Source organism: Macaca nemestrina, chromosome 6 (assembly GCF_043159975.1).
Source record: "Macaca nemestrina isolate mMacNem1 chromosome 6, mMacNem.hap1, whole genome shotgun sequence".
Lineage (NCBI taxonomy): Eukaryota > Metazoa > Chordata > Mammalia > Primates > Cercopithecidae > Macaca > Macaca nemestrina.
Genome location: NC_092130.1, coordinates 167,035,393 through 167,056,539, shown reverse-complemented (window position 1 = coordinate 167,056,539; position 21,147 = coordinate 167,035,393). Strand labels below are relative to the sequence as shown.

General features: G+C 38.0%; 1 protein-coding gene across 1 annotated transcript in view; it reads right to left on the bottom strand.

The window, feature by feature from the left end:
• The window catches only part of LOC105492325 (dynein axonemal heavy chain 5), a 257,015-nt gene that overhangs the window by 202,269 nt on the left and 33,599 nt on the right, over positions 1 to 21,147 (bottom strand). The window contains exons 12-17 of the mRNA XM_011759339.3: positions 20,630 to 20,737; positions 11,286 to 11,371; positions 10,482 to 10,803; positions 9,457 to 9,663; positions 3,932 to 4,103; positions 257 to 402 (exon numbers count right to left, since the gene is read on the bottom strand). Coding sequence (XP_011757641.2) covers positions 257 to 402; positions 3,932 to 4,103; positions 9,457 to 9,663; positions 10,482 to 10,803; positions 11,286 to 11,371; positions 20,630 to 20,737 — 1,041 coding nt within the window. The remainder of the gene's footprint in view (positions 1 to 256; positions 403 to 3,931; positions 4,104 to 9,456; positions 9,664 to 10,481; positions 10,804 to 11,285; positions 11,372 to 20,629; positions 20,738 to 21,147) is intronic.

Below are 21,147 nucleotides of genomic sequence, written 5' to 3'. Positions count from 1 at the left end.
AAATTCCAAATGTGTTCTATGGCAATTTCTTTCCTACTGATCTGAAATGATGTGCTCCTCATAGCTAAGTGACTGTTTACTTATATACATTTCTCTTCATTGGCTAATTATTGTCAGAAGATTTCATGTTTGAATCACATCTATCACAGAGCATTGCAAGTAGAGAGAAAAAACTAATTTCAACTTCAAAAAAGTGACCTTTATAGGAAAATGAATCACCAAAATCTTTAAACAAAAAAATCAAGCCTTTAATGACCTTTGTCATTTGGAGAAACTCTTCACAGGTAAGCGGCTCTGCCTGGGGAAGCTGACAAAGAGGCGTGCTGCTCATTTCTTCTAGAATGGCATCAATGCGGAACTCAATCAAATCATTGACCCTGTCAAGCAGCAACTCCAGGTCCTCTTCGGGAAAAAATAAAAGTAAATAAAAGAGATTAAGTAAAGCATTTTGTTTTTTAAAGACATCAACACTTGATTAAATGACAGTAGTAAAATCAGCTTTAAAGATTCACAGTTACATGTGTCCCCCCAATTCCCACTGTTTCACACTTGGTTGTTGCTAATAAAATATCCAAATTGTTAACTCTCTAATACTAATATTCTGTAGGGAGAATAGAAAGTCTATCTTGGTAGCCCGTTCTAATTTATGATACTTCTTATTATGAAGTTTTAATACATTTTATAAATGCCTCCTTAGGGAATTTTAGCCAATTTCCTTTTGTTTTGTTTCCTGGGGCCATCAATCCTTCTCTGTGACCAGTTTCTCAGCCCCTGCCTGCCTAACTCTCACTCATACTTGAAGATCTGGCTCAAGTGCATTTCCCCGCAGAGGACCTGGGTGAATCCGTGTGCATTGGAGTGGTCCCTCCTTCTGTAAAACCACAAATGGAACAGCCTTCCATCTCTGCAGATTGTCTACCCATGTGTCTTATCTTCTTTAGAATTCATATTTTTTTATCCTTACATCTTCAACATTTAACCCAGTGCCTATTCCACAAGAAGTGTTCAACAAATTTTACTAAAGTGAAAGTTCCCTAATTTTTCTTTCACTGTAAATATCACAGGGTACAATTATTTTTAGTTATGCTGAAGTAATATTGAATGCTAAGTTCAACTGATGCAAAGGCCAACTCTGAAGCAAACTAACAACAACTGCTCATCAAAAGTAGGAAGGATCACTAATGGATATCCATCTAAGAGTAATACATTTTTCAACAATGCCATACAGTAAGATTTCTCTTTTTCTAATACTCCTTTCTCCTGGAAAATAAAGTTGAAATTGAATACAGGAAAGTCAATGTTACATACCAATGATGTATCAGAGATGTAAACACTTCCTTAAATAAATACCTTTATTTCCTAAAGAATAAAAGCCTAAAAGTTTTCTATTGTTTCTAAGCTAATTATTAAAGAGGCTACTCAACATACCAAATAGTTCTGCCTGGTAAATTGATTCAATACCAAAAGAGAGCCAACACTTTCATTTAAGTATGTGTGAGCAATACAATTCTCTACTCTTTCTAACAGAATGCTTCATCTTTAAGGACATCTGTGTTAAGCTGAAAAAAATAGTTCCCAAGGATGTCCACATCCTAATCTCCTATGAATATTACCTTTTATGGCAAAAGGGATTTTGCAGATGTGATCAAGTTAAGGATTATGTTATGTGGACAGTGTCCCAGATTATCTATATTCTCTTAAATGCATGATGCAAATGACAACCTGTAAGTAGGACTGGCTCACTAATCCAATAAAAATCCAACTGCTCTTGAGATTTTACCTAGTTTTCTCGCAAAGAAACTTAATCTTTGTTCTATTTTAGTTCCTTAAATTACAAAAAGAAAAACATAATAGAAAACAAGAACAAGAAGTTTCTCTAGAAACTAACTCGTTAGCTTGTCTCCAGCTAACATTCTAATAAAACATCCAAATTGTTAGTACTCTAATACTAACGTTCTAAAGGAAGGATGTTACTAAATTCTACCTTGGTTTCCTGCTCTAATTTGATTATGATAACTCTCATTATGAAGTTGTTATACATTTCATAAGTTCCTCCTTAGGAAATTTTAGCCAATTTCCTCTTGTTTTATTTCCTGGGGAGAAATATTTATTTTGGAAGAAATATTAATTTAGAGCAAGGAAATTGGGTTCTAAACTCATTGTTACTTCTTACACCTCTGTAACATTAAAAGCCATTTATTTAGCATCTCTGGCTTGATATTCATTCATATTCAAAAACTCCATTATCATTTGTTTTTGAGTCCAGCTCCCAATCTATAAAGCACAACAAAGGTGAGGTATGGGCTCAACCATAATTTCTCACTCTACTCCCCTCCAACCCAGTACTTCTTAAATATTCCTAAATATAAAGCACCTGGCTATTTAAATAGCTGGACCTTCTGGAACCTAAGGAAAGTACAGTGAAAACCTCCTGAAAAGACAAGCTCTTGACAATTTAGATTATAAATAGACTAGGCACTATGTTAACAGCCATAAATACCAGAACAAGAGAGAGACCTGAGGGGCAGAGTGGGGGGAGAGAGAGAGAGGATAAAAGGAAGCATCATGAGAGCTATCTAAAAGGGAAGCCCAGGAAGAGGTATCCAGAAATAAGGTAATGGGCTTGAGGGGTAGGATTGGGGTTACAATGATAAAAAAATGAAGAGAGACTAACTATATAAAATTATTGCAATTATGAATCTGCAAGTATATGGGTGTCTACTACACACCCAACTGAGAATAACACAAAACAAGTATGAAAATGAAACAGTCTGGATTTAATTATTTCACATTGCATTCATAAATCATAACACCATTTTGTACCCCATCAATTTTTCCCCACGCAACTCCCTCTTCACAGAATCCACAAATCTATACCATTATAAATTATCAGTTTACAATAAAAAGTTAAAAAATTAAACAGCCTGATGTTCAGGCCCTTTGCAGTCTGTTTAAGGAGAAAGATGAAACTGTACTAAACCATTAGAAGACAACCAAAATATCAAGTCTGTGGTCCCAAATGTGAACCCAACAGGAGGTCGCAGAAAGAAGTGGTCACAGGAGGCAGAGTAATCAGAGTAGGCTTCTGGGGGCAAGACTTACTCTGAGCTATAAGAGCGGGGAGGACTGGGCCATAAAGAGGAGAGGGTGTAAGACACTGGCTAGGAAAGGAGAATAGCAATGTCTAAGTCTTTCTGAGAAAAAAAAAAAAAAAAAAATTACCATGTTCCAAACTGTGCTACACTGTCTGCCACAGAAGATCTATAAGGTGTTAATGTGTCCTCCTGGAAGACAGTCAAGGAATTCTGGGAAATACCACACACAAAAGGCCACTTTTGGAGAGCTAATGGACACGGGCATGTTAAAGGCTCTGAAAAGTCATCCAGCAAAGAAACCTGTCCAACTGCTCCTCCTGGATTTCTCAGACATATTTGAGGCCTTCTTTGCAACATACCTGTACACATTCCAGAAAATCGCATTTTGTGGAATATACTACCTTACATATATTTTAGACTATTATATCTTTTTTTAATGAAAATTGTGTTAGTTTAAATGTTTCCCATTTATCCTGTTGTTCAGCACTGTACCCTATCCAAATCTCTACATCTTTCAAATCAAGCTCTCAAAATATACTAACCTATTTACATAAAAAGCTGAATAACTCTAAAGATACTTTAAATCCTAATATCCAAAAATACAAATAAATGAAAATATGTGGTTAATCTCTGGTGATAAAATTAAATAGTGAATATTTATAGTTTCCAGGAAATTACTGAATTCACATGCTTTGGAACAATTCCTTATGAAACAGCTTAAGAATAACACTCCCCATTTCATTATTTATATCTCCATATTTATAAGAAATTATACAACAGATGTTAGGAACTCAGCCTTTAGAATTCAGAGAGAGTAATTATTCAGGCAGACTTACTGATCTTTGCAAAAGTGTTTTCTAAATATGTCTCAATATTCAGTGATGTCCAGGTCAGTGCAGCCAAGCCGGGTTGGAGAGCTTCATCCACTTTGGCCAAGTGAGGGACAATCAGTTGCTCAATGGCAGAAGGGATTTTTGACTTCACTCTCTGATATTCGGCTAGCATCATCTGCAATGAAATTGGTGGTAAGTAATCAATGAATATCTCACTTCTTTTTTTTTTTTTTTTTTTTTGAGACGGAGTCTCGCTCTGTAGCCCAGGCTGGAGTGCAGTGGCCGGATCTCAGCTCACTGCAAGCTCCGCCTCCCGGGTTCACGCCATTCTCCGGCCTCAGCCTCCCGAGTAGCTGGGACTACAGGCGCCCGCCACCTCGCCCAGCTAGTTTTTTGTATTTCTTAGTAGAGACGGGGTTTCACCGTGTTATCCAGGATGGTCTCGATCTCCTGACCTCGTGATCCACCCGTCTCGGCCTCCCAAAGTGCTGGGATTACAGGCTTGAGCCACCGCGCCCGGCCGAATATCTCACTTCTAATGTCTGTTAAAATCTCATGTTTTATACAAAATGACTACTTTTATTTAGGGTCAAACTGTAGGGCTCTAATAGCCTGGCAGGTAGAGTAGCCAAAACAATAAAAAGAAAAGAAGACAAGGACTCTCTCCATAATTACAAATTCCTAATCCAAAAAAATACAACTGAAGATGAACAAGAATTTAAGACTAAGAGTGCCTTACCTCCTACACAGCCTAAAAAGGAGAAAACCTAAGGCCAATAATTTTTCTAAACCATGCAGAGACACGGGTATGGTACCTTCCCCTGCTCATCACCAGTCTTGTTTGTTCCTCTTTGTACACTGGTACGACACGCGTGTTGCTCCTCTGGGAACCTCTTGCAGGCCACACCCATCACCCAAAACATCTGGGTCACCAGAGGTCTACCTCAGTCCTTTGCTAGGATTATAGGCCAAATCTTGTTGCCGAGACCCAAAGCACACGGGGAACCAGTGTTGATTTCAACTAGTGTCACGGCTTTGAATTTCATCCAGATGCCAGAAACAAACACATTTACATCTCCAGCCCAGATCTCACTCCTGAAAGTCTAGATTCACAAGTGGCAGCAGCCTCCCAAAGTTTCCACATCAATATGTAACAGATATTTCAAACTTAATAAGTCCCAAACTGAAAGTTTGTTCTTTTCCCAAAACCTCTTCCCAGCGCATCCCCCAACTCAGCTGATAGTGACTTTATCCTTCCAGTCCACAGGTCAAAACCCAGAGTCATCCTTGATTCCTCTTTCACTTTCATGCACACAGGTAACCCATTAGGATACCTTGTTTGCTGTCTAAACTGTATCTAGACTTATTGGGAGGGTGAGTGGAAGCAGAGAGACAACGGTAGACCATCCCAATAATTTAGGTGGGAGCCAATGATGGCAGTAACTGCAAATGTGGAAAGCAAGTCAGATTCTGCTTCCACTCACCCTCCCAATAAGTCTATGTACAGTTTAGCAGCAAAAATGATCCTTTCAAAATGAGAATTCAGATCATGTTACTCCTCTGCTCACACGGTTACACAGCCTCCCATTTAATTCAGGGCCACAAACCTTTATACAAAGGACTTGGCTAGGTGCTTGGTCTAGAAAGATCTACCCGATTTTGTCCCATTACTTCTCTGATCTCATCTCCAAACACTCTTTCCCTCTCTTACCTGCACTTGCCTGACTGTCTTCCTTTCTGATCCTGAGCCTCAGGGCCTTTGCACCTCCTTCAAATAATTACTCAAATTATACTTTCTCAATTATACCCGTCCTGACTACCTGTTTAAGCTTATAAACCACCACCAAACCCACTCACACATTTTATCGCCTTTTTTTGTCCACAATAACTATCACTTTATTACAATAGACTACATTAATTTGCCTACTTACAGGGTTCATTTTCTGTCTTACCCAATTAGACTTGTTCTACAAGGACAAGAATTTTGTCTGCTTTGTCCAGTGAGCCTGAACCAGTGCCTGGCACATAGGAGATAATAAATCAATATCTATCAAACTAATTAGTTGTTATCGGAAGGACTTTTCATCTGAAATGGAGATTCTCATCTTTCATTGAAATGTACATAATGTCGAACTGTGTCAGTATTATTTACAGAATGTCAAACTGTGTTAATATTTTGTTCATATGTGACCATGTCAATATTAATAATCATTAATTGTAAGAAACTAACCCTTAATGTGCCTCATAAATACAGTTGGTATTAAGACCATCTATGTGCATGTTGGTATTACCTTGATAATAGATTAATGTTTTCCAAACTGTTCTGCCTGGAGTACTAGACCAAAGAGATTCTGTAAGAAAAATGGCCCTTTGATAGATAAATTTTTAAAATGCTGCATACAATATCTCCCCTCTTCAGTGATCATAGCTAATATTAATGATTCTTAGAAACCTGCTTACGGAAGTAAGAAGCCTTGCAAGGCTTTGAAAATTTTGTTAAACTCAGTATTTCCCAAGTGGACCTCATAATCCTTTCCTCATATAATGTTTTTCCACAATTTCTATAAGATTCTTTCAATGTCCATAAAAGCCGCTTTAGAAAAGTCTAAATTTTCTGGTCCTATTAGCAGCTACTTACACATTTCCTGAAACTTGTATCCACTGCTTGTCTTTTTTCAACGTCCACCAGTTATTCTATCTGGAAGCAGTTCTTAGAATCTGCTTCTAGCAGGCATTCTACTTCCCACCTTTAATCCCAGAAGGTATTACTCAACTGCTTTGACAAAAGAGAAACCCAGGCTTAGAAAGTGAAGTCATTTACCCAAAGATAATGATTTGAATCCAGATTAAATTGGCTTCAGAACCTGTATTTGTAACTATTAGCCTGTACTTGGTCTTTTCTTTCTAGTTAAACTGTCTTCCAAGGAATAGATGAAGAAACAAATTCTCAGTTACTTTGGCATATCTGCAGGAAACCTGAAAGCTCTAGCAAATATTCAGCACAATAACTGCAACACTTCAGATGGTCCCCTAAACCTGCCAATAGATCTGCTTTGACCAGCTACTCATGTTGAGCAGGAACTTTTAACTCTCAACCTCCAAGACAATAAATGTTAACCAGATGATAATTTACTCCCTTGAATTGTCATTTAAAACATTCTTTGATCCTCCTGCCTTCATGGGGTGGGGACCATATCCCCTTTCTTTGAATCTGGGTAGGTTTACAGTCCAACAGAGTATAACAGAGATGATGCTATGAGACACCTGAGGCTATCATAAAGACCATGTGGCTTCTTTATTGTTCACTGTAGTGCTTGTTCTTGAAACCCTGAGCTGCCATATAAGAAATTCTACTAGCCAGAGGCCTCCATACTGGAAGGCCATGTATAGATGTGCCTGTTCACAGGAAAGAAACAGACACTAGAAGAGCCCTTCTTGGACCTTAAAGACTGAACATCTGCCAGATGAATACCAATAAACAACCTTTGTCAACAATACATGGAACAGAAGAATCACCTAGCCAAGCCCCGCTCAAGTTGTTTACCCATAAAGTCATGATATGGTTATTGAAAACCCTTCAACGTGCTTATAAGTGTTTGTTGCCTGAAACAGACAACTGAAACAACAACTCTGCAAATCAAGTTAAATTATCAGTAATTTCATAATCGTATAATTATGGTTTCTTAGTAAAAATATGATTTTCTTTATGAATATGTAAATTGACTAAGTAAGTTTCCTAATGTGAAACAGTCTAAAAGGATATCTCCCAACATGCGGACTGGTATTTTATGAGTCTACATTTGAGGAACATCTGTCTATTACCAATACAACTTTTTAATATGACATGAAGTGGTGGGAAGACAGTGCACTACAGGTCTAGGTTCTGGTCTTACTTCTGCCACTTTCTAGCTATCAGACCTTTGCTAAATCTTTTAACTTCTCTCAGCCACAGTTTTTTCATCTATGAAATAAAATAATAGCATTCTGTACTACTTACCTAACATGGTGGTAGAAAAGATCAAATGAGATAATGAGAACGAAGATGGTTTTAAATGAAAAATACAATGCAAGTGCATGGACTTAGTATTGTCATGTGATGTTAACCACCATGAAATTTTAACAACGGTTTCCATGTTGTCAGATTCCATGGCTGCATCTCTGATCTCACCTTTTTCATCCCCTGGGTAGCAGCATTTGTCACTGGTGACCAGTCCCTCTCTCAGTAGCCTTTTCATACCCTTGGCTTCCTTTGTTTGTTTTTTTGTTTGTTTGTTTTTTGAGACAGATCTCACTCTGTCATCCAGGCTGGAGTGCAGTGGCACAATCTCAGCTCACTGCAACCTCCGCCTCCTGATTCAAGAGATTCTCCTGCCTCGGCCTCCCAAGTAGCTGAAATTACAGACACATGCCACCATGTTCGGCTAATTTTTGTATTTTTAATAGAGACGGAGTTTCACCATGTTGGCCAGGCTGGTCTCGAACTCCTGACCTCAGGTGATCTGCCGGTCTCAGCCTCTCAAAATGCTGGGATTACAGGTGTGAGCCACCACGCCCTGTCATCCTTGGTTTCCTTGACACTTGGTTTATTCCCAGCTCAAAGGTCAATCCTCTGTTTTATGTGCACATCTGTCTTCTTCTTTCAGATCTGTTAATATTGGAACAACCCAATGCTTGGTCTAGTGGCCCTCCATTCTTCTCTCTGTATTCTCTCCCCTAAGAGATCTCATCCAGGACAATGACACTAAATAAAAATGACATTCTGATAACTCTCAGAAGTATGCCTCCAACTTTGGCTTCTCCACTGAACTTGAGACTTACATATCCAACTGCATGGACAACATTGCCACTTGGCTGTCTCGAAACTATCTTGTACTCAGTTGGGAACTACTGATTCTCTCCTGCTTCCCCAAATACACTAGTTCTGGTTCTTGCCATCTCCATACATTGAACTTACAGTCAGGGCCTCTGCGTGGTATTGTGCAAGTTATAAAGAACACAACCTACACAGCACTCTATGGCACTCCTACTTGAATTCATTGAATTGCTCACACCAAAAACAGGAATTATTCCCAAGTTCTCTCCTAACCTGACTGTTGACATAACTCTAAATTCTCCGAACAACTCTGCTGCCATCCTAGTTCAAGCTCTCATCTTCATCCAGGGCCAGTGCAACATTTCACAAACTGGCTTCCCACTGATACCTTTGTCCCCCTTAACATCCACTTTCCACCCAGCAGTAAGAATAACTTTTATTATAAAAAGAGATTGTGCCTTTTTCAGTGGCTCAAAATCCTCCAATAGTTTCCTGGTACACTCAAAATAAAACCCAAGCTTCTCAACTTGGCCTGCAAGACCTGAAACGGCCTGGCCCCAGCCAACTCTGCAGCCGCACCCCATGGCACTGTTCCCTCAGTCACTCCATTCATCCTGGCGACTTTCTGCTCCTTGAATATGACACATCGCCATATTTTTTTACAATACATTCCAGAGCTAGCCAAGAAAGGGGGAAAAAAATAAAAGTAATATACCTTCATGTTACTGAAGTTCCTTTTGTATCTCTCTCGTTTCTGGAAGAGGGAAGCTGCCAATGGAGAGACTTCCAGACCCATCTGGGCCATGCACTCTGTTTCTCTAAATAAGATTAATATCTGAGGGTCAAAGTTTACAAACAATTCCCCTGTGCCTGGGGCCTTCACCAACAATGAAGCCTCAAGACCTACATGAATTTCTTCAATCTGTGGGAAGAAACCAACATCACTACTATTAGAAAGGTCAACTCGTACAGAGTATCTGGCTCAGCTATCTCTGGGAATAAGGATCATTAAGTGTTGTTCCATGGATTTGAGTTTCCTAAATTAAGGGCAGTAAGATCACTCACTCTTCTCCTAAATCCAGTCTCATAAAATAGCCTTCAAGTTCTTGGTGGTGACATTGGGCAGTCAATTCAATAAAACCTTTCAATGACTCTCACGCTGATATATAAGTGGACACTGCAACAGTAGTGACGTCTCAAAAGCCATTTAGCTACTTGATACCTTCATGCCTACTCTATTATTCTTCCTAATAAAAGTTTCATAAAACCTCCTAAACTCAGTTTTTACTCATCTAGAAAACCAATGAACACAGCTATGGAGCCATCACATCCTGACAACCTACAAAGAAATACAGGTATTGGTAGGATATGCTATGATTAACCAGTTGTACAACCAAAGAAAATGTGAGACTTTGTTTAACAGATTTAGGATCTGAATGAATTTTAAAAAGGAAGATATCCTAATAGATTGGGCATAGCAACCAATAGACAAGACCTTCTCACTTTGGAGTTTGTAAATTAAATTAAAAATGGAGTTCTGTTACCTGGCTTGTGATTTTTTTTCAAACCTAATAATTATTTTTCTTTGTGGACATATTACACTCTGAATGCTTAGATTCAACCCATCTGCCTTACAAAATACCTACAAATCCAACTTTCTACAGAAACAACACTGTCAAATGCTAGAGGAGGGGTTCCCATGATTCCAACAATGGGAAGAGTATAAATTTAGGAACTCACTTGCCGAAGCCACGCCCTGTGGAAGAGGACCTCAAACTCCAGGAGGACCTTGGCCATCCTGTTGTAACTGCGAATTATAGGTTTGGCTTCTGCCGTGCTTAGCACAGTTGGGTGCTGCTGGAAAAGCTGCATGGGCTGCTGAATCCTGTGAAAGAGCTGGCGGGCCCACAAAATCTTTCCAGCGATGGGAGGCTGGTTTCGAGCCAGAGGAGGGTCGTATTTCTGCTTTGTATACAGCTTTGAAATCATATCGATGTCAGCCCCATAGTTCTCAAGGATAAGTCGATATTTGTCATCAATGCCAAGATTAGGTATATTCAACCTGATTTTTTTTTAAAAAAGTTAAAAGTATGAATTAATGGAATAAAATAAAATAAGTAAAATACACAATAAAAATATCTAGTAATCTCATTTATTAATTTATTTTTTTAAATGCTAATGGAAAAGAATGAGATATTTATGTGGAATATTAAAAGAACAAAAATAAAACTCATCCATAAAATGTTGGCAAAACTACTAACTTGGGAAGACTTTTTTCAAATTATCTATACATTAGGAAATATTCTTACAGGCAGTCACAAGGTACTTCAAAGCTAAGAGTATTCTCTATTTGCAGAAATAAAATAAAACCTGAATCCTTAAAAGGATTAATCCTCTGAAAAACTTAAAAACTATGACCTTGTGACCCAAATTGCCAAGAGAGTCTTTCCTTTCCATCAGAATATGAAATAATAATAGGAATAACAACAATAAAAGCTAAACTATCCCAATTTTAGAAAATAGACAATTTCTTGAAACTTTTACCTTTCAAATTTCTTCAACATTCTTAGAGCTTGATTTGTGTTTTGAATCTTCTCAAATGTAACATCCATGAACTTCTGCAACTCGTTCTAAAATACAATAAAATCTGGTGATGAACAACAGAATTGGGAATTTACTGTTTAGCCACAAGATAAAAGAGCTTTCCATTCTCTGCAAACACACATAATATGGAACAAAATGGAACCGAAAATTGAATGAGCTTAAAAGAAAAATAAATGCCCAGAAGCCAGAAACAAAGAGACTTGAAAGCCAGGGCAGCCATGGGAGTTGGCACCACGTCAGGTTCCATGGGTATTGGGCCGGACACAGAGCCTGGGGGGTGGCATTGGGGCCTTATCAGAATATGGGGAGAAGGGTTATGGGGTCCTAACACTCTCAACAGATCCTGCAGAAAGCCAGGATCCTTGACGTGCTGCCCAGTACATGCAAAGGGAATTGATTCACAAGTTGGGAAAGCTGCAAAGAGGCTTGCCATCTGCCCAAACCCTTGGATAGTTGGCAAAAAAGTCACCCTACAATAGGGTTCCCATACTTTCTCATCACAGCTACTCACTTCTACCACTGGAATGCCAAAGCACCCATAGACAGTGCACAAACAAATGGGCAGGGCACTGTTTGGCTCTTGGACATAGTTTGCTGACCCCTGCCCTAGAGGAACTGAAATCCCACATGTGTGCCACACCTAGAAAAGGGGTCCAGGTTTAAACTACACATGAAATGAAAGGGATATAACCCAAGACATTAACATAAAAGCTAGTCTGGGAAGGTAAAACCACTAGGACCGCAGCAGAATTCAGGAAAAGTCACTCTATAGAAACACTTTCAAAGCCCAGGACCAAAAAATTGCTACAGGGAAAAATAAATAAATACATAACTTCTAAAGAAGCTCACAAAGTTTCTGAAAACCCCACGAGAAAATGATCTTTGAGAGAAAAGGAGCAGAATGCACAAACAGAATTAGTAACCAAGAACTAGAAATGACAGAGCAGTCTAAAGGAGACTATGAAATAAGTATATTGAAAGTGATTAAAGAGTAAAGAGGAAACAGAAATCATAAAAAGAACAGAACAGAATAAAATAAGAGCACTCAGATTTTTAAAAACAAAATTTAGACATATAAAGGGGAACATAATTACAATTCAAAATACAATAGATGCAAATTGTAAACACCTGAAAAGAAAAATGATGAACTACAAGACTGTTTTCAAATAAAATCACCCAAAGTATAGCCGAGAAATAAAGAAATGGAAAAATACAAAAAAAGATGTTAACAAACATGGAAGTTAGAAAAAAAAGGTGTAACATACGTCTATTGGAAATCTTGGAAGAAGAACCTAAAGTATTTAAAATGATAAAGGCTGAGTATTTTCCACAATTAAAAAAAGACTTAGTCCTCAAATGGAGGAAGCACATCAAATTCTGAACAAGAGAAATATATTTTAATCACACCTAAAACTCACATAAAGATGCCAAAAGTAAAGAGAAAAACAAAATTAAAAGAAAATAATATTAATATTAAAAGAGAAAAATATTAAAATCACAAAAGGTAGAAATCAAATTATCTATAAAGCAATAACTATTTGATAGCAAATACCTTGTTGAGAACAATAGCTGACAAAAATCAACGAAAAAAGATCTTCTAAGGGCTGAAGGAAAATAACACCCAAACTAAAATCACATATAAAACGAGAATAAAGTTCAAGATTGAGGGAAACTTTATAGGCATTTGGGTGTAAAGACTGGAAGAGTTTACCACTAACAGACTCTTGTTAAAACTAAAGGATATACTTCTTTAGGAACAATAATGAACCCAAAAAGAGGGAGAGATACAATTAGATTACTAATGAGGTGTAAGAATGAGCAAAGCAATCTGTAAATATGTTGCTAAATTTAATTAGCTATTAGTAACAACAAGTTTGAAAAGTTGAGCAGCAAAGGTAAAACTAAAATTCAAGACAACCATAGCATGACTGAGAGGTAGGCTGATAAAACAATTAAACTTTTTAAAGTCAGGTATATATGCTAAAACCACTAAAAATATACATACAGCATTAAAAATATAAATAGAAATATAAATAGAAGAGGAATAAAGAGAATAACAAAATGTAATCAACAAAATATAAAAAGAAAGAAGTCAAAGAAAAAAAGCTCACCTCATTGAAAATTCAAAATAGATTGTAGATGTAATTCTAACTACACTAGAAACAACACTCAATGTAAATGGCTTAAACTTGCAATTAAAGGAAAGGGTCTCAGGTATTTTTTATATATACATATATAAATTATACAGAGCGATATGGATTATATATGGGTATTATATATAAAAATTATAGATATATGTATTATAGATACATGGATTTTATATATATGGGGATTATATATGTGCATGTGTTGAATTATATATAAGGATACTATTTATAAATTATAGATATATGGATTTTATATATATATGGATTCTATATATGTGGATTGCATGTGTGTGTGTGTGTGTATTATATGTATATAATCCAACCATTGCACTTTTAAAGAGACATGTTTAAAATATAATAATTAAGAAATAGTAGGCCAGGTACAGTGGCTCACGCCTTTAATCCCAGAACATTGGGAGGCCAAGGTGGGCAGATCCCTTGACCCCAGAAGTTTGAAACCAGCCTGGGCAACATGGCAAAACCCTAACTCTACAAAAAATACAAAAACTAGCTGGGCATGGTGGCGTGCAGCTGTAGTCTCAACTACTCAGGAGGTTGAGGTGGGATGATCATTTGAGCCCAGCAGATCGGGGCTGCCACGAGCCAAGATCACACCACTGTGCTCCAGCCTGGGTGACAGAGCAAGACCCTGTTTCAAAAAAAAAAATGAAAGAAAGAAAGAAATAGTAGGAAGTAAAAGAACAGAAAAAATGTTTATTTCAGGTAAATAATAACCAAAAGAAAGTTGAAGTAGCCATATAAATAATTCACAAAATTGATTGTAAGACAAAGAGCCTCACTGAAGATAAATATGGTCATAATTTAGTGTTAATGGGAACAATTTCTTTGGCAGATATGCCAATTTCGAGTCTGTGTTTAACCAATCGAATCAAAATATATGCACAGATTCTTAGAAACCCATGGATCAAGCATGCTATGGTTTGAATGTCCTCTCCAAAACTCCTGTTGAAATTTAATTGCCATCGTGATGATATTAAGAGGCGGCACTGCTAAGAGGTTATTAGGCCTTGAGGGCTCTGCTCCCATTGGTGGATTAATGTTATCACAGGAGTGGGTTGTTATAAAAACGAGCTCAACCCTCTCTTGCTTTCTCAGGCTCTCTCGCTCTTCACCTTTCTGCCATGCAGCAAGAAGGCCCTCACCAGATGCAGGCTCCTCAACTTTGGACTTCTCAGTCTCCCGAACTGTAAGAAATAAATTTCTTTTCTTTATAAATCACCCAGTCTGCAGTTCTGTTATAGCAACACAAAAAGAACTCAGACAAAGAAGATCAGAAGATATTCAGTATACCACTACAAATATTAGAATGGTCAAAATCTAGTACACTGAAAACACCAAATGCTGGTGAGGATGTGGAGCAACAAGAACTCTACTAACTCATTGCCAGTGGGAATGCAAAATGGTATGGCCATGTTGGAAGACAGTTTGGTGGTTTCTCACAAAACTAAAAACGCTCATACTATATGATCCAGCAATCATACTTCTTGGTACTCACCCAAAGAAGTTAAAAACTTATATCCACACAAAAATCTACACACCAATGTTTATAGCAGCTTTATTCATAGTTGTCAAAACTTGGAAGCAACCAAGATGTCTTTCAGTGTGTGACTGGATAAACTGTGGTACCTCACAACTGAATAATGGAATATTATTCCATGCTAAAAAGAAATGAGCTATCCAGCCATGAAAAGGCATGAAGAAAATACAAACACATATTACTAATTAAAAGAAGCCAATCTAAAAGGGCATATTCTGTATGCTTCCGACTAGATGGAAAAGGCAAAACTACACAGACAGTAAAAAGATAGTAGCTGCTGGGAGAGGGAAGGATGAATAGGTGGAGCACAGGGGACTTTTCGGGTAGGAAAACACTTTGCATGATATTATCACGGTGGATGCACATCCTTATATATTTGTCCAAACCCACAGAATGTATAACACCAAGAGTGAGCCCTAATGTAAACTGTGGACTTTAGATAATAATGATGTGTCAATTTAGGTTCATCAGTTGTAACAAATGAACCACCCTATTGGGGGATGTTCATAATGGGGGAGTCTATGCATTCTGGGGAATGTGGGGGAATACAGGAAATCTCTGTACTTCCTCTCAATTTTGCTGCGAATCTAAAACTTCTCTTTAAAAAATATTTAATGAGGGCCTAAAATATTTGAATAACCCAATTAAAAGTGTGATATAGTGACATCGGAAGACCCCAAATCCCGACAGAAAACACTACTTTTTTCAAGTACACATGGAACATCTGCAAATCTTAACCACAAACTAGGCCACGGAGGACATCTCAGTAAATACCAAAATACTGACATAAAGTATTCCATGTTCTCACATCAAAATATAATAATCTAAGTCAAAATAAAATAAGAGCCCATAGAGTATAATAAAAAGCCAAAAATGCTTTTAAATAATCCATGAGCAAAATAACAAATCATAATGAAAATGATGTGATACTTTAAACTCAACAACAACAAATGTACTACATATTAAAATTTGTAAGAAACAGCAATAGTGACACTTTGTGGAAAAGATATAGACTTTCATGCACCTATTTTAAAGAGAAAAAGAAAAGAAATTGAAATTAATGAGCTACGCTGCCAGTTGAAGAAAGGTAAAAATAATAAATCCAAAGAAAGAAGAAAAAATGTTTTAAAGCAAAATGTAATAAAATTAAAAACAAAGAAACAAGAGACAAGATTAACATCTCCAAAGCTGCTCTTTGGGGAAAATAATAATACAGACTAACCTTTGGCAAAATTAAGCAAGAGAAGTGGGGTGAATGCAATTTCACACCGAAAGCATCTGTCAAATCAGAATCTAGCAGAATGAGGCCAGGCATGGTGGCTCACGACAGTAATCCCAGCACTCTGGGAGGCCAAGGCAGGTGGATCACTTGAGGTCAGGAGTTTGAGACCTGTCTGGCCAACATGGTGAAACCCCATCTCTACTAAAAATACAAAAAATTAGCCGGGTGTGGTGGAGCATGCCTGTATGGGTGGTCGTTAGGGATTCTTCTGAGAACGTCACACATCTTACACTATCATGTAACTGTGACCCTCCCCCGCAAAAACATTGCACCAAAAAACTAAGCACAATTTATTCTTTGTGTATCCTAAGCTTTAGTGCAGAGCTATAATTAAAATCTAAATTTAGTTAAATAAAACATAGAAAAATTATTTCCTTATTTTATATTTCATGCTTCAAGACAAAGTGAACAACTTTTTTTCAACTTACCAGTCAGAAGTTTTAATTAAGTCCTTGCAAACTTGAAGAGACATTAATTGATGTAGTATTAAAATGAGGAGACTAGTTTGATATGCAATAAGAATTAGTACCTAAAGGGGTTTGATTTCAGTAATGTTAGGTCAGAAGTAATACAGTAATACAACCAGTTGGCAATATCCAGACCACCGCAGGAGACACTACCTGTGGAGGAGACGGAGCTATTGGCGGGGTGGGGAATGGGTAAGCTGCAAATCTCCTGCCTGATACAGCAAAGCTCCAAAACGGAAAGATCTGGAAGCCTATTACAATACTTCCTTGCCCTCAATAGTTTCAGCTACTTCTACTGGAAGTATATGTATTTTTTAAGTGACATTATTTCTTCTGCTAAGTCCACATCCTAGGATGAAAAAATGTTCTTGCATTAAAAAACAGCACAGTTAGCCTACCTAAATAAACATCTACATTTTTTCACTACATAAAAAAAACTCTATTTATAAATTATGAAAACTAGAGCATTTATAACCCTTCCACTGCCTCCCTCTCCTTCAGAAAACAGCAAATCTCTACTGAGCCCTAACAGTTTTTCTGGTTTTTCCTTGCCTTTCTACCCTATGGCTTCGCAAAGGCCTGGGCTGAACTCTTTGTCAACATGTAAGACCTAGACTTAATTTTCTTGTTCTGAGCTTTGGTCCATCCTTACAGTTTGTGGGATCTGGGTTGTGGAATCTTCATATTCGTCTTCCCATTAGTAGGGGTCTCAGCTCCCACAAAGTTTTCTTTTAACTCAGTTTGCCACCTCAACACCCATCCTTTACTAAGTAGTGCCTTCTCCATCTGCTGGGATCAGCATGCTTCTAGACTCCCAACAGCCCACTTGGTTCCAACACGCTGCCCTCTTTGACCTGTTAGTACCAGCATGAACCCTAAATCTGGAGAGGATTCCAGGCTGTGATCCCTTTGACAGGGGAGCCCTGGACACCACCCTGATGCAAATCACTCATGAAGTCTTACACTCGAGATGCCACTGTTGCTGAGTCTCTCCAAGACCCCAGGATGCATCACCGCCTTTACTCCATACAGAGTCATGGGAAGGTATTTTTGCCCCAGTTTTATAAAGGTGAAGGCTGAATTCATGAATGGGTGAGTATTTAAAGAGACACTGCAGAACAATTAGTTAAGAGAAAGAGAACGGACAAAGGAATAAAGAAGTATAAGTCAAAGAAAAACTCATTGGTAAACCAAAGACAGAAGTGAACAAATTCTGAGGTGGAAGACAAGACGGATAATAGTGTTGAATTTCTTTTAAGAAGGCTGAGTAGAATGGGGACTAATACAGTAGTCCCCTCTTATCTTCAGGAATATGTTCCAAAACCCCCAGTGGGTGACTGAAACCAAACCCTATATATACTATGTTTTTGCCTGTACATACATACAAACATAATGATGTTTAATTTACAAAATAGGCAGAGTAAGAGATGAGCAACAATACTAATAATAAAATAGCACAATTTTTAACAATATACTGTAATAAAAGTTATGTGAATGTGGCCTCTCTCTCAAAATATCTTATTGTGCTATATTCACCTATTTTCAGACCACAGTTGACCCTGGGTAGTTGAAACCATGGAAAATATAACCACAAAAACATCTTTCTAGCATCAACCACAGCCTCCTCCTCTCTGAAGGCTTTCCTAACCCCAGCCAAGCAGAAGTATCAGATTATCTTTTCCTAGTTTCACATTATCAAATCCTATGTAATGTTTCGCAGGCCTGATCTCCCAATACATTTTTGTAGGCCTTGAGCTATGTCTCTTTATTTTTGAATCCTCACTTTTTCATACAGTATCAGAGTAGCATTCTTTCATAACTAGCCACTTTAGCCCCATTTGCCCTTTTTTAAATGCTAAATTCATTACTCTGTTCTTATGTATGTGCTTATATTTTAATCATTTCACCATCTGCCTCCTTTCTGACTATGAGCTGCGAAGGCATATCTACTTGATTTATTTCTATATTCATAACCTACAGCATAGAAGTATAATACATAATTGCTGTATAGCAAATGCTTGTTTCATTGCAATAAATCTACATCTTCTTATTTATATATGGGAATAAAACATGATCCCTGCATTTGAGGTGCTTACCATCTAAGTTCCACATATAAGCTACAGAAGTACCACGTGGTCAGACACTGCTGGGGAAACACAGGTGAATATCAGAATCTGCCATTATTCATCAATTTCCATCAAAAAGAGACCAAGATCCACTATCCTTATGTCTGAATCTGCCCCCAAAAGAATTCATTGCATGGCCGGGCGCGGTGGCTCAAGCCTGTAATCCCAGCACTTTGGGAGGCCGAGGCGGGCGGATTACGAGGTCAGGAGATCGAGACCATCCTGGCTAACACGGTGAAACCCCGTCTCTACTAAAAATACAAAAAACTAGCCGGGCGAGGTGGCGGGCGCCTGTAGTCCGAGCTACTCGGGAGGCTGAGGCAGGAGAATAGCGCGAACCCGGGAGGCGGAGCTTGCAGTGAGCCGAGATCTCGCCACTGCACTCCAGCCTGGGGCGACACAGAGAGACTCCGTCTCAAAAAAAAAAAAAAAAAAAAAAAAAAGAATTCATTGCTTAAATTATTATAGGCACTCTTCCCTCCCATCACATGAAGACTGCTGCATGCCACAATGGTTAAAAAAGTTGAATTCTAAAGCCGATTGCCTGGGTTTCACCCCAACTCCACCCCTTGTTATGCCTGTGTTGGGCAAACCACTTCACCTCACAGGGAAGTTTCTCAGTTTCCCCCTCTGCAAAATGAGGGTAACAAGAGGATCCACTTGACACATTGTTATGATTATTAAATGAATTAGCACATACAAAGTGCTTAGAACAGTACCTGGCACATAGAATTAGCTAGCTTTGTTACGACTCATTCTAACACGGAACTCACTCCTCCTAAGGTGTCTCCTTTTACTCTGAAGTGCACACATTTAATGCAAATCAGAAACCCTGGGAAAGAAGAAATAGAGTGGCTATTTTCCTCTTATAGTCAGAAAGATAGACATTTGCACCACACTGGGATGAGAAAATGTCCGCATATTCATTATGGTAGATACCTGTTGTGTGTCTTCCCATCTTACCCTCCCTGACTCCCCTTTCCTGATAATAAATACATTCCCAATGACCCAGCGGATCCCATCCTGCCTGTGTCCACCACAGGATCTCACAATTGAGAGGCCCAGTACTAGGCACCTCACCAGAACTGGCCAGCCCAACCCCTTCCTCGGGAATCTGGAGCTGGCCTGGTCCTGTGAAACAGCCTCAGAAGCTGCTGATGCCATAAACTGCTCATGTGAGCTGCAAGGCAAGACGGCTGGTCTGCAGTGAGCAGTGAAAGAAGGAAGAGAGAAAGGGGTTGCAAGACCAAGCAGGGTCCAGATGCTGAGCTGGTCCTGGCGCCACCGTTACTAAGGCCAGTGGCAACCAGGCCTTGGAATCTGCCAGACATTGCTGACCATTTGCCTGAGCTACCTCTGGTCATAATCATTGCTACACAGTGACAAATGGAAATAAGCATCTATATTCTAATCATGCCGCAGTGTTCAACAGAAGATGAAAGTTAACTTTCTAAGAACTTCAATGGAAGACATGGAGAAGTCTCATACACATCATTAGCCAAAGCTATATTTATGACCCTTTAATCCATGAAAAACAGCCTTCAATTATTAATCTGAAATCATGAAACACAGGCTAAGGTTGCTCTCGGTCACCTCCATGATGAAGACACTTCTGCCTTCTGAATGGGTAATGATTAACAGCATTATACAGAAAGGAAAAAATAAACACACGACTGTCAACAGGAATTGTATTATACAACCTACATGAAGGTCAGTAGTCTGCTTGCAAAACTCTTCATAATCTTGGTCAAAATCCATTTTCCGCTGGTCTAAGAAATTGTATTCCTTTTTCTTTATGGTTGCCACAATGCCCTGAAATATTATGAGATAAATTAGATAGTATTTCAATATTCTTAAATTACCTAACTAAATATGACCCTTAAATGTAGAGCCTATACAATAATTGCCAAAAAAAATAAGTTTAAAGGAAGCTTCATTTTTTTACTCACATTGTTTCATGCTTATTATTTTATAGGCAGTATAAGGTTGCCATACTGCATTCAAAGAAATCACTTGGACAGCATTTTCATGAAGTTTTATGTATTTTTGAAAATATAAAATAAAATAAAAGTCACATCTGAAAATTGTTTTTTTTTCACTAAAATTTTATTGTTAATCATATCTGAAATAAATTTTTAAAGCCCAGAGTAGAATTTACCAAAATATTTTGTGTTGAATAGTTTAAATCTTCTCAGAAAATAAATAAGGCTTTCACAGAACAC